At 28.1% G+C, this 13,794-nt stretch overlaps 1 protein-coding gene across 2 annotated transcripts in view; it reads right to left on the reverse strand.

Moving 5' to 3' along the window:
- LOC129960061 (TBC1 domain family member 5-like) overlaps nucleotides 1-13,794 on the reverse strand; it is a 44,274-nt gene that overhangs the window by 3,193 nt on the left and 27,287 nt on the right. For both annotated transcript variants that reach the window (XM_056073119.1, XM_056073120.1), the window contains exons 16-17: nucleotides 5,294-5,640; nucleotides 2,174-2,347 (exon numbers count right to left, since the gene is read on the reverse strand). In XM_056073119.1, the coding sequence (XP_055929094.1) occupies nucleotides 2,174-2,347; nucleotides 5,294-5,640 (521 nt within the window). The remainder of the gene's footprint in view (nucleotides 1-2,173; nucleotides 2,348-5,293; nucleotides 5,641-13,794) is intronic.

Consider the following 13,794-nt stretch of genomic DNA (forward strand, 5'->3'; position numbering starts at 1 on the left):
AAATATTTTCTCAAATTATGTTAGATTTACTTAGAAGTTTAACTAGAAAGACCATCAGATTTAAAACAAACAATGATCATTCATTTGCAGAAGTTTTCATACATTACAATTTTATTTTTTAAAGAGAATTAAAAAATTCAGAATATCCAGTTTATTTAAATATTTCCTTTGGGAATTGTGCTTTTGTCTTCTCTTTTGTAAACACCACTTTTAATGTCAGACATCCAATTAATATTGGTTCAGTTTCAAGTTATTATATGGAAGAAAAAAAAAACCCAAATAAAAATCTCGAAGAGGAAAATTTTCCACATCGATATGGCACAAATTTTGCTTTCAACGCAAAGATTATAACTGTGGTCTTTAGTTACTTTTACGCCGCCTTCTACAAACAAACTGTGTGTCGAAATCCTGAAGAATACACAACTGTCTGAGATCCAATTTTTTGAAAACACAGGACTTCACACAAAAATTTTGAAAAATGAAATGATTTTTAAAATGAAAAATAAATAAATATGGCAAGTATTTGTTCCATTATATTGAAAAATTAAAAAACTTAAGAGAAAATTCTTGAAATCTTAAGATATAGTATAGATACATTTCCCTATAAGACAAGGAAAACTAGGGAGAATTGATTCTAGGTGATTTCTCAGAATTTGATTTTCCGCAAATTCTGAGACATTTGTTATTAGTTAACACCATCCCCATTTAGTCATTTGGCACATTAGAAAGAACTTTTCATTCCAATCTGAAAAACCGTGGTAAATGTGAATAGTGCGTGCGTGTGTGTGTGCGTGTTTTGGTATTTCTGAAGTAATTTTTTCATATTCCTTTTTTTCTATGGATGCGGACGTCGCTCTTCAAATTGAAGTTCGAATTACGATCAATGAGATAAATCTAAGTTTTCAGAATATCTTAAACAACAATTTGATACAATGATAGTGCGCAATATCTTAATTCAATATGATTTAATTTTTAGGTTAAACTAGTAAACACAAAGTCAAATAGGGCGAACATCAACAATACAATTTCACTAAGCAAGAGATGTATGTATCCGTTTCTTTTGTTACTCACAGCAACTTTTCCCGAGTTGATTGGAACAACATCATCCTGCTATGGTGGAATTTGTCTCGAATATAGAAAACGAAATACGGCCAAATTAAATTATGTAGGGGTCATGACAATGAAAGTTCCCGAGGCCCCCTTTCTCTTCCAAAATTTTCAAAGCCAGAAATCTTGCATTTATTTTAACTTAATCTTTATTTTAGAAGACCTTAAGTAACAAATATTGTATTACTGTGTTTGTATTGTTATGTTATGTTTAATAATATAACATTTTATTGCAGAAAACTTTCAGAACAATTATTTTATAATCTCACATATAAATAAATTCAAATTTAAAAGTAATTTTGAATGGAATAGTAAAAAAAAAATCAACAGAATTTGTTATCAACACGATTCAAATACTAGAATTCATAGTTTGGTGAAAAGAAAAATAAATAGGCTAACCTGACCTCCAAGTATGAAAAAAAAAAAAATCATTAGAATATTATTTTTAAATTTAATTGATACTTGACTTTAATTCGCATAAGTCCGAATATATGATCCTTATAAAGTATAATGAAAGCACGAAATTGAATACCACAAAAACATCACAAAAAAAATCAAGGACTTAGGGACCTTGAGGCAATTATTTACTTTTTCTGTTTGATAATTAAGTCCTGAACCCGAAAAATAAAGTTGAATGGTCTTTAGCCTTGTATAATATTAGCAGCCTTGATTGTTGATGTATTTGATAGAATTTTGGTAGCTGAAGTTTTATATCAGATGATCGTTTAAAAATTAGTTTCAAAAATCGATTAAAAATAAAATATTTATCTAATGTGACAGTTTCAAATTTTAATTTTTAGTCAGAATTTTAAACACGGCTGAATTTATTTATTTCATATTTAGATTGATTGTTTTAAGAAAAATATTTCGGACGAACTGTTTATGGTAAGCACACCTGACCCTAGACGATTTCATGATGCTAAAAATTAAAGTATATGAGAAATATTAATAATAAAAAAAAACTTCGATAAAGTCTTCCTGGTGTTCACTATAACGTGCATTTCTTTCATACTTTTATTCAGTAATGAACTTAAAAAAAAAATACGAAATAGACTACTAAACTTACCCTTTTTATACCAGCTAGGGCAATGAACATTTCATCTTCATGTTGCAATTTTTGATTCACCATACTTTCTTGCAACTTTTCCAAATGTTGAGTTATTTCTTCTGTACAGTATTCGTTCATTAATTTTAATTCTGAAATTTTTGATTTCAGGACTTTTATTTCTTCATTTGCTTCCTATAAGAGTCAGAATTTTTTAAAGTTTTCTATGAGAAATATTTTCAACAACAACAACAACAAAAAAAAAACCTACAAAATTTCTAAGAATATTTCATTATTAGAATAATATAGTATCTTAATGTATTTAAAAACTAAAAACAAAAGAATCCGTTCTACAGTAACCAAATTATTTAAAATAAAAAACTATTGTTTAAGATCAAGAATTTAATTAAATATTAAGGCAATAGAAACAAGTTTAGCTTTCTTTTTAGAGAATTTTTTTTTTATTTTACATAATAATAAAATTTATTTTAGCTATTATTTATAAACATTATTTTTAATTACCAATAGACAGCTTATTTAACTGAAGAAAACAAATCAGAGAGCATACTAGTAACTTTTAAAAATAACACATCGACACGCATAAACACAAAACAAATTCATAAAAAGAAAATAGGTAATACAGGGTTGCCACTCAAAACTGGAAAAAAATTCCCTATTTTTTCCCTGTACGTATATTCAAGGTACAAGGAAATGCGCGAATAGCACCCATTCTAGTTATAATGCAATATTATTTTAAAAGTGGAAAAAGTAAGGAAAGGAAGCAACAATTCAATATTATTTGGAATAGGACAAATACAATATACAAAAAAACCCCATTTTCTCTTTATTTATTATCCAGAATTTAGTAAGACAAAATTTATATATTAAGGGAGGGGGGGTGTATATTACCTCTCAAGCTCCTTAATTGTAAGTCACACAAAATTAAGGACTTGGCTGAAATAAAACACGAAACATTTTTGTCATCATGATACAAATCATTTAATGATGACTTAACAAAAATTTATTACAAGCAAGATTACTTTTTTTTACTTATTCCTTCTGTATACCTATTGTATATGTTTTTATTCCTACTGTATATGTTTTATTTATTTCATGTATTTGGGCATCAATTTATGCAACTTCTGCAGATTTTTCAGCCATCAGTTGCATGGAGCTAATCCGTTAAGTACGACATTTTTGTACGACCTAATGTACATTTTTTAGTTATTTCACTATTAGTGAACATATATTAAAATATTTTCGATATATCATTGAATCAGGGTTGCCACTCAAATCTAGAAAAAAATTTCCCTGTATGCATATTCAAGATACGAGGAAATGCGCAAATCGCATTCATGTGCTAGTTATAATGAAATATGGTTTGATGGTGTGGAAAAAGCATGGAAAGGAAAAATCAATTTAACATTATTCGAAATAATAACATAATAAAAGAAAGTTTTTATATTTCCATACAGAGGAAAGGAATTTATTTATTATCTAAAATTTAGCAAAACAAAATTTATATATTAAGGGGGTGGATACATTACTTCCCGTACTTTAATAGTAAATCACACAAAATTAAGGACTCGGATGAGATAAAACACGAAACATTTTTTTATCATGATACAAATCATTTAATGATTACTTAACAAAAAACTTTACAAAGCAAGATTGCTTTATTTATTTATTTATTCATTTTTGACAATTCATGTATTTGGGCACCAATTTCTGCAAATTTTTCAGCCATCAGTTTCATAGAACTAATCGGTAACAAATAAATAAGACATTTTTCTATTTTTTAGCAAATTTCACTTTCGGTGAACATATGTGAAAATATTTCTGATATATCACTGAATGTATAAAAGGACGAATGTGACGCAACAAGTTTTAATGCCCATAAAAATTCAACTTTAAATGATTGACTTGAATTAAAAAATTCGAAATCGGTTTATTTTCGGACATTAAATTTGACGTTTTCATATTTGGCGTCATCTTTTCCTGTATTTCTCTTAAGCCCCGTTCCTACGACCCGTTGCCTTTTACGGATATGGTCGTAAATCTGCCATCTCACCCATTGTAGAACCACTCTCGACTGTGGACGTCGATCGGAAGTTTCTGGAAAACTGTTGGTAAAATAAACAGACATCAAAGAACCCCGGAAAATCACAAGTAAGGGGAACAAGGGCAAAATGTGCCGGATTCAAGGTGCGCACGGGCCGTCGGAATGGGGCTTCAGATACTAAATCCAAAATCAATGATGACTCCTTTGAATTGACACGCAGTCTTGTATGTTTTCCTCTTTTAGCATGACTTGTAATTGCCTGTTTTCCCATATTACTTAAGCTTGTTATCTTCTTACAAAGCGAGCAGTACAAAATAAATGGATTTTGCGGGACTTCTCGAACCCATTCAGCAAAATCAGGATTGATTTTTTTATCCATCCAATTCTTATTAAATACTGATTTTGAGCAGCTCATAGTTTTAAAAAAATTCTCTAATATATTTTAAATAAGCTCACAGTTTCTCAAATAATAAACAACCATTCAAGAAACTCTAGCACGGTAGACTTAACAGTTGTTGTTATTCCCGCCAGAGAATTGTATTCTATTCTTTCCCGCAGTTACAGAAGTCTCGCGCATGCTCATTAGCTGCAATTCGGGATCTTATGGAAATGAACAACTGTATCGCAAATCGAAACTGGACTAATGTATACAGAAAAAAAGGGGAAGAGAGATGAAAAATAGTGAGTTTCCGCATTACAAAATCGCGAATGATATTGTATTGTTTTTGGAAGCTATGACTACTATATTTTATTCTTGGAATCTTTAGAGATCGACATCTTTTAGTTTGGAAAAAAATAACCAAAAAATTTAAAATTCCCAGTATTTTTCAGAATTTTATGAAAATTTTCAAATTTTTTGGTTTTTCCAGCTTGTTTAGACGATTTTCGAATTCTCGCAGTAGCGTGGCAACCCTATAATAGTTACATTCAACAAATAATAATGAATAGTTACATTCAATAAATAATAATGAATGAATAATTTGAAGTGCCAAAATTAAAAATGAAATTTCTATTTAAGTACAGTTTGTAGAATTTATGCATAAAAAATCGAAATATGTAAGGAATAATTAAATACATACTTTTAACGTTGGCTTGCACTCTCTTTTAGAAAGGTATTCAACATGAGTCAAAGTTTGATTAGATGATGATGGAACAAGAGGAACCATTTCGCGGAATGTAGCTTCAGAAGACGAACTTTTCTCATTGTAATTACCAAGAGATTGAGTTATATCAGATGGTCGAAATTTATGGTTTCTGTTCTCCATTACATTACGTATGCGTGTTCGAGGTAAGGTAAATGAAGCACCCTTACTTTCAGTATATGACACAGATGAGTCAAGAAATTCAGAACATGATACCTCATCAGGATCAGAGGAAGGAGCGTTAGAATTTCTTTCACTAAGACTAGATGATTTAGTTCGAGCACCTTAAAAATAAGAAAAACTTAAAGTAAAAAAGGAAATTAATATTATATAGAGAAAATTTTCCCATGACACAAAGTAATAAAGCAACCTTTATTTTAAAAATCTCAAATTAACAATATCCTATAAGAAAAGTCATAATTAAAAGTCGGTTTTATATTTTCACTTAAACAAAAAGGAATTGATTCAGGTTCAGAAATTTTAAAGAAAAATTTCAATCTCATTCAATTAAATTTTATCAAAAGTGCAGTAATCAGTACCATATAATTGCTAACAGCTAAAAAATTCTTACGTAAAAGTTTTATATGGTATTCGTATAAATTAATAAACTGAATGAAGATACCTGCTATTTTAAGCAAAAAAGACAATCAACTTTAGTTTGATTAATAGCTACCCATTCGGTAGCATGATCCCATCATCTGAACAACAACTATCAGACATTTCCAAGATCAAATTATTGCGTTTTGTTGTGAATTGTTTTAAAATGAATGATATAATTCAAAAATTAAATTAATGATTAATATAACAAATACTGCAACAATCTATTTACAAACATCAAAAAGTGCTTTCGTGCATTCACTCCAATAAAATTTCAATAATTTTATCAAAGAGAAAAAATTATGAACTCAAACGGCGGTATTGAAAACTCTCATCACTGGCTACAAATTATTTTTAGAAAGAGATAAACTGTAGGTACTATACCTATATTACTATATAATACAATTACTATGAACATTACTTTCTTGAAGATGCTGTACATGAAAATAAAGAGTTATTCATAGACAAAACAGATTCCATTCATTTTAATTCCAGACATTACCCATATAAGAACCTCTTGTATCCAATAATATAATTAATTGCCTATGAGAGGCAATTTCTTTTATTATTGTAAATGAAATGAATTTTACAAAACCGCTTATTTTTATTTGCAAACACTTCGCATGAATAGCAGGAAAGAAGTTGTAGTTAGTAAAATAATTCAATTATTATCCGTATATTATTGCCAACAACTGTATAAGATGTAATAATGCATTTTGCAGGATTATAATTGGTATTTAATTTTGTTTAATTTAGCTCAGTAATTTTATTGTTCCATTTCAAAGCAAAACAAGGGATATTTTAGGATAGGCATTTGAACGCCATTTTGAATTATGGTCAAACAACAAGAATGATACTCACGAGTCTTATCATGTCTTATCAAACTTCTGCTCCACACATGCGAGCATACAATAAACATTGCACGGCGATTGCAAAGACATATTAATCATACCAAATATGGTCAAGATTAGTTTTACTACATTTCAGATTTAAACTGAACAGAAATCACAATGGAAGTTTAACATGAAATAAGTAAAATCGCATTTCACTCTCAGATCATCGCACTCGCTGATCAATAAAAAAAAAAAAGGATATGTAATTTGATGCGGTCTGTAAATTAAGTCGAATTTGCTTAGTATTTTAAAATGCATTCGACAAGAGTACTTATCGCAGAAAATTTGAATGTTCTGAAAATTGTACGTACTGAAATTTTGAAAATACTCTTACTTATACATTTATTAAGAATTTCTTAGTAGTTATTGAAAAATTTATGAACATATTTTTGCCAAATTTAATTTCGAAAAACATGTTTCAATTCTTTTTAGATATTGGTATCATGTAGATAAATTTTAAAATATCTTGCTTAACACTGAGCAAAATGGCATGTCATTCGATATTGAGATATCTAAATATAAGCTATACACTGAATTGCAATTTTAATATTTTTATCTACAACAGTCCTGAACAAACAAAATTTGCCCTTAGCCTTTCTTTCCAATAACATAACATATATGAGCAATAATGAAGGAAGGCGATATCATAACATATATCAGCAAGTTATGTATTCAATTTTCCTCAGCTTTTGATGTACAAAAAGAACTCAACCAAATTTCAGCTTTAAAAGATGTGTTTCGGAAAAACTCTTATTTATAATGCTATTTCACATAATTGAACTTAAGACAGCATCGATAGCTATTAATAACATTAAGACAACAAGAAAAAAAAATCCACATGTTTTGACCATAATTCTGAATTATTAACAACTAAGACAGTTTTAAAGAAATATGGAAGTTTACCGCAGAAAAAATTATTCAACTTCAGATTACAATCAAAGAATAGAGTCGCAAAGACCAGTTTAGATTTCAGAACGCGATGTTATTCATGATAAATTCTCTATTATATTTATAATATTTTTTTATATAAAACACAACCCAATTTTAAAATCATTGCAAATAAGTATTACAAACGAGAATAAAAATGCTTTGCATTTAACTGCAATTTATTGTTATATGCATATCTAAACGTAGCAATAATTTCTTCAAAAAAACAATTTACCTACTTGAATGTTGCGGCGAAAATAAAGCAAATCACAAAATCAGTTCCTAAATACTTGCAACTATTATGTCAAAAAATATTTAATTTTTCAAGAAGTAAGTACCATTAAAATACAAATAGGGAGATATTAAATACAGTTTTATGACTGAACATTTCAGTAGATTCCAAAAAATGAATTGAATGAGACTCTAGAGAATGGTATAAAAGTTATAAAGAAATTAGAGTCTGAAGCCACTCTAAATAACAACCAAATGCTGAGGAAGTCTAAAAATTTGACAAAGTAGCATTAAATTTCATACTAGATAAAAGTAAACTTATACAAAACTGATACTTATACACTTTTAATGTAATTACATAACGTACATATTCTCCACCAGGAAAAGTGATAAATAGATTAAAAGAGTAAAAGAAACAGAAAACTGTAAGTGCAAATAAGGTTTTAAGAGTAGATGTTGAGCCTAACAAAGATTGCTTTCTTATTCTCGTGAAGAAATTTTCTTCTGGTATAGTCGAAAATAAATTACGATTCATATCCTCCCGAATTGATTAATCTCGGCTTTTAAAATTCAACTTGTATCCTACAGGTATAGCTATGAAAATATCAAATGAAAGCATATTTTTTAATTTTAATAAAAAGTAGTTATAAATAAAAAGTACATATTAAAAACAAAAAATTATATGATTTAATCATGTGATAATAAGGAAAAAAGATAACTGGAAAACTTTTCAAGCAATAGTTACTTTAAATAATACAATATCTAAATGCAAAACATTTATTTGCAGAAACAAATAATATTCACAGAAGGTTTATAATTCATTTTTGAAAATTAAATTTATTTTTGGCTTTTAGTGAAAAAATAACTTAATATACGCATTCAAATTCCATTTCTCTTGAGTACAAATCATTTCAAAATAAACTTGAAAAAATTTTGTATTTAAAACATAAAATGAAGCATGTGTAATAAAATTTTTTTAAAGCAAATTTTCTTGTTACTATACATAATCGAATATTCCCCGTTTATCTTCTTCAAACACTTTTGTTTACTATATATAATCTTATCAAAAAGATAAAATTTGCAATTTCAATAAAATTAAATAATGTGAATATTTAAAATTAATAGCTAAAAGAAAAAGAAAAATATTAACATCGCTAATTAAAGGAATGCACAAATAATTTTCTTGAAAACAATTAGATGCTTTTGAAATGTAAGCCTCTAAATGATTATCATCCCATGAGCACACACGTAAAGCGGACGCTCAAACGTGGACGCACGGGATGTGACACACAACAATTAAGTATTTATTAATAAATAAATTAGATCACAAAACAAATAGTATATTTTAATTTATAAATAGTCAAAGCATTAAAAAATAATTTTCACTAATTAAAGAGCAGTTTAATATTCCTAGTAAAGAAATACTTATAGAAATTACGAGCGTAAAAATAAACTTACTGTCCATATCTGAACAATAGCTTGTAGAAATCTGAAAAACTATGGAATATTCTTAACAAATGTTCTTATCATATGTTTTTCAAGGGAATTTTGTTTTCCTATCTTTTATTTCTCGGAAGAAAAAAAACTGCGCCTTTAAAAGGCGTAGATCTTGAAACAATCTTTTATGTAAATCAGTAACATTGTCAATGTTGATCTTTCCTCTGATTACGATGTGATAAGTTCAAATGGAATATTTTGGATAAAATGCATTCAGTTTCGAAATCTTTCTTGGGACTCTTTCGTCGACGTTAGTAACACACTTGGATTTATTCTTAGAATATTTATCTTCTGGGGGGGGGAGAAAACAAGGATCGGTATTGAAATTTTCGCAAGCTGCACACGTCAGTTCTCTAGTCAATTCGTTCAGTTTTTTTCCCTAACCATGAAAACCTTTTTCTTTTCTAGATTTCCACGGCTTATTTTCTTTTTTAACGAGTAAAATGATATTGGGTTAATTATGGAGAATTTTTTGTTTCATATATAGCTAACTATTTCAAGGCATACAATGCCAAACTGAACATCCTCTAAAATTTTCCAGCTTTTCATCTTTTGTAACATGTTCTCCAATATTGATCATTTATTTTACTTTCACGTATAATATACAAAGAGAAAGTATTGTTATCAAATTCGGTCCCGAGATTTTAATGCATCACGTTTCAGACCTATCTGAAATTAAAAAAATGGAATTATGTCTGTCTTTTTGTCTATGAACACTAAAACTCAAAAATACTTTGAGCTAGACAGTTGAAATGATATTTGATCTTCACATCAAATACATAGATTGACCGAAATCACAGAAAGTTTGGCATCTGTCTGGGTGCAAGTAAACACGGCGATTAAAACCGCAAGGAACTAGATGAACAACATTTGATACATACTAAAAAGATCTTCAAATCAGTATCAATTTTTAACCAATTCCGACATGATGTTGACCATCTGTCGGTCTGTACAGTTGCACGCATGTAAACACAAAAATTCAAAAACGCAGCTACTTAGAAAAATGAAATTTCTTATATTATTTAGTTATTAAAATAGTAGTTCTGTGTCAAATTTTAATTTCAATTTATCCACAAAAGGGCTTCACCAAAATAAACACTATATTTTCTTTGTTATACTAAGAAACACAAAATCGTAATTGCAAGGGATTCCAAAAATAAAAATCTGGCTGTATGTGGAATTCACGGCTTAGCCCAAAATTCCCAATTCCCAGGAGGGAGTGGGGCTTAAAATCTTTGTTATAGAGTAAACGAGAAAGCTTCGGGTAGACCAATGACGCTGCTTTTTACCTGTTAACAAACATCTCAAAAACTTCCGTGACTTATGCTCATTTATTAAATTCCTGTCAACTTCGACGGATATGATATAATTCAATCTCAAACTTCACATTACAAAATAGAATTATTTATTGACATTGTTCTCCATCATATTTCTAACCCAGTGCTATCAGTGTATACAAATCTCTTACATGTGATGATTTGTACAATCCACAGAAGTAAAGCCCCTCAATAAAAACTCATTTCTAGCACAGTTCCATTTCTCTCTCTCTAAAATATTCTTCTTTAACCCAGTTATTCAGGGCGCATTTAATGTAGAAATGTAATGTTCAAGTCAATATAACTCAAACATTAAATAATAACTTCAGGAACACATGTTCTCCCAGTTTTCAGAAAAATAGTTTGAAATAAATAAGAATTGTTATAATAGAAAAACATGATAAAGTTAAAAATTAATACAAAAATATCTAAATATATAAAGTTTCTGTAATATAAAAAAATGAATGAGAGCAATTTTTTAAATTTCACCTTCTGTAAATTTTCTATTTTGACAAAAATATGCTACACATAGTTAGCAATTTTGTTTGTTTGTTTTATAATTTTTGCACAATTTATTTCATTTATTATTATTACAGTTTGAAGGAAACAACCAGAAACGCGCACGTTTATTACTCAATTGTAAATCAATAGCGAAAGTTGATGATAAATTATTTTATCGCCTTTTCTGTAATCTTTCGACAATATTATGTGACTCTTCATTTCTGGAGTGATGTGGTATTACTTGTATTTTTCTTATTTGCCTAAGCACACACACACACACAAAAAAAAGGATAGCGAAAAGCAACCTTTTTTTGGTAAGCTTATTTTCAAACCATTAGGTATTTACTGATGTCCAGAAAATAAATGCATTGCAAGCAAAACTAACAAAAGAACTATTATAAAAGATATTAAGTCAACGATTTGTTTTCCGTTTACAAGTACATATATCAAAAGTTGATCATTCAGAGTCCTAGAACAGAATCTTTTTCATTATAAATGTGTACCTTTAGAACAAATAAAGTTTCACTATTACACAAAAACAATATTTAAATTCTTTTACGTATATATAAAGCAATATTGCAAAGGTTTATTTGATATCAGCAATGAAAAAAACTAATTGTTCGTCAATTGTAGTATTTTCACTTTGAAAAAAAAAAAAATTCTGAATTTACAGTAATTTTCCCCAACTTTTCCGAACAGCTTATTTATGCGAGCTTTTTCTAGAGAAATTCATTTCTTACCACACCGAATACTTAGCAAGAATTTATTTCTATCCTTTCTAGAAGAATTAGTATTATACGAAGCGAATTTAAAATATAGTTCAGAGAAAATAGTATCGGATCAAATAGCCTCGAAAGATACTTTAATACTATTCGAAAACAATTATAGAAAATATATAAATAAAAAAAAAGTGCCCTTTTTAGAGAAATATCCACACCTTAACAAAGACAACAAATATCTATAACTTGATACCGTCGTTTCTCACAAGCAATTCATCCAGTCAAAATGAACCAAAGAGAACAGCAGGGTTAAAAGTGCAAAATGCTAAACGTTTAATCATTGTGTGCTTCATTTAACAGAGACAAAAATATAAGATTTTAACACCTTTTAACGAAATGATATTTTCAGGATGATTTTCCCCCCAATATTCTTGGCTTTGCCTTCCAAATTTTAAAGAAAGGATCTTTTTCTCACCTAAAACTTGAGGACCTTCCTAGATCTAAAAAAAAAAAAAAAATGGTATCTTGTATCCTATCGCTCTCCGAATCTTCGTATTCAAATGTTTGAGTCATGATTGCTACATAATTTTTCCACCAGAGAAACTTTTCTATTTTTTAATAATACAGACTATTTGCTGTTACTTCAATAAACATGCAATCTAATATTGTCATTTCATTGTTATTAAAACAAGATTGCTTGAAAGAACTAACAAAACTAGATATTTAAAACAAATTATGCAGACAGAAACACAAATAAATGAACAATGAAACATATTAGTTTCAAATTACTTGTGAAGAAAGAAATATGGCTTTGAAACACTTACTAAAATTCCATTTTTTACGTTTTGACAGGAGGAATGTAGAAATGAAGGGCAAAATGGAAATGCAGGAATTAAAGTAATCTTACATGCATTATAATTCTTAGTAAAACTAACCTAGAAATTCTTTTTTTGTTATAATTTCCTTATAAACCCTTCTATATAAATATGAGATTGATGAAGAAATAATGAGCTAAAATCATTTCTTTGAAAGAGATATAGTTTTCCCAAGTATATGCTATATTATCTTCATATGCTATATTATAAGAAAATTATTATCTTCATATGCAATATTATAAGAAATTTATAATTAATTGTTGCTATATTATGATGCTTCGAATTTGGCAATTTTAAATTTGTATCTAAAATTCGAATAAATAATTGACCTCCTCTTAGAAAAATTTATTACACAGGTTTATTTTGATTACTTTTACTACAAAATAATAAATTTTCAAATAACCAAAAATTTAAAATTCAAAAAAATTAATTTATTACTAAATAATAAAGTATGATAAACAATTTATTGTGAGAGACATAGTTTTAAATCCATTTACCTCATTTTCTTATTTAATCATTTAAAATTTCTTAAATGCATCAATTTATGAACAAAAGTTATTTCTTCCGAAACACTGTTCCACAAAATACTTTTAAAATTGAAAATTGTTGAATCATATAGATAACCCAGAAATTTTTCCAAATTATATCCTAATGCAATAAAGATTAGAAACCAAATAATAAATTAGAAATATTATTTCCATACATATAAAATATTGCCAAATTTTAAGAAGCCTTGGAGAATATTTTGAAGAGATACTGAACTCAATTGGAAGACAAAGCACAAACACACGCACATAAATTCAAAAATGTTGTTTTTGTTCACAATTACAAAGAATCACAAAAAAATTAGAAAAATTAAGACGGCATACTAATTCTAAACTA

Source organism: Argiope bruennichi, chromosome X2 (genome assembly GCF_947563725.1).
Source record: "Argiope bruennichi chromosome X2, qqArgBrue1.1, whole genome shotgun sequence".
NCBI lineage: Eukaryota > Metazoa > Arthropoda > Arachnida > Araneae > Araneidae > Argiope > Argiope bruennichi.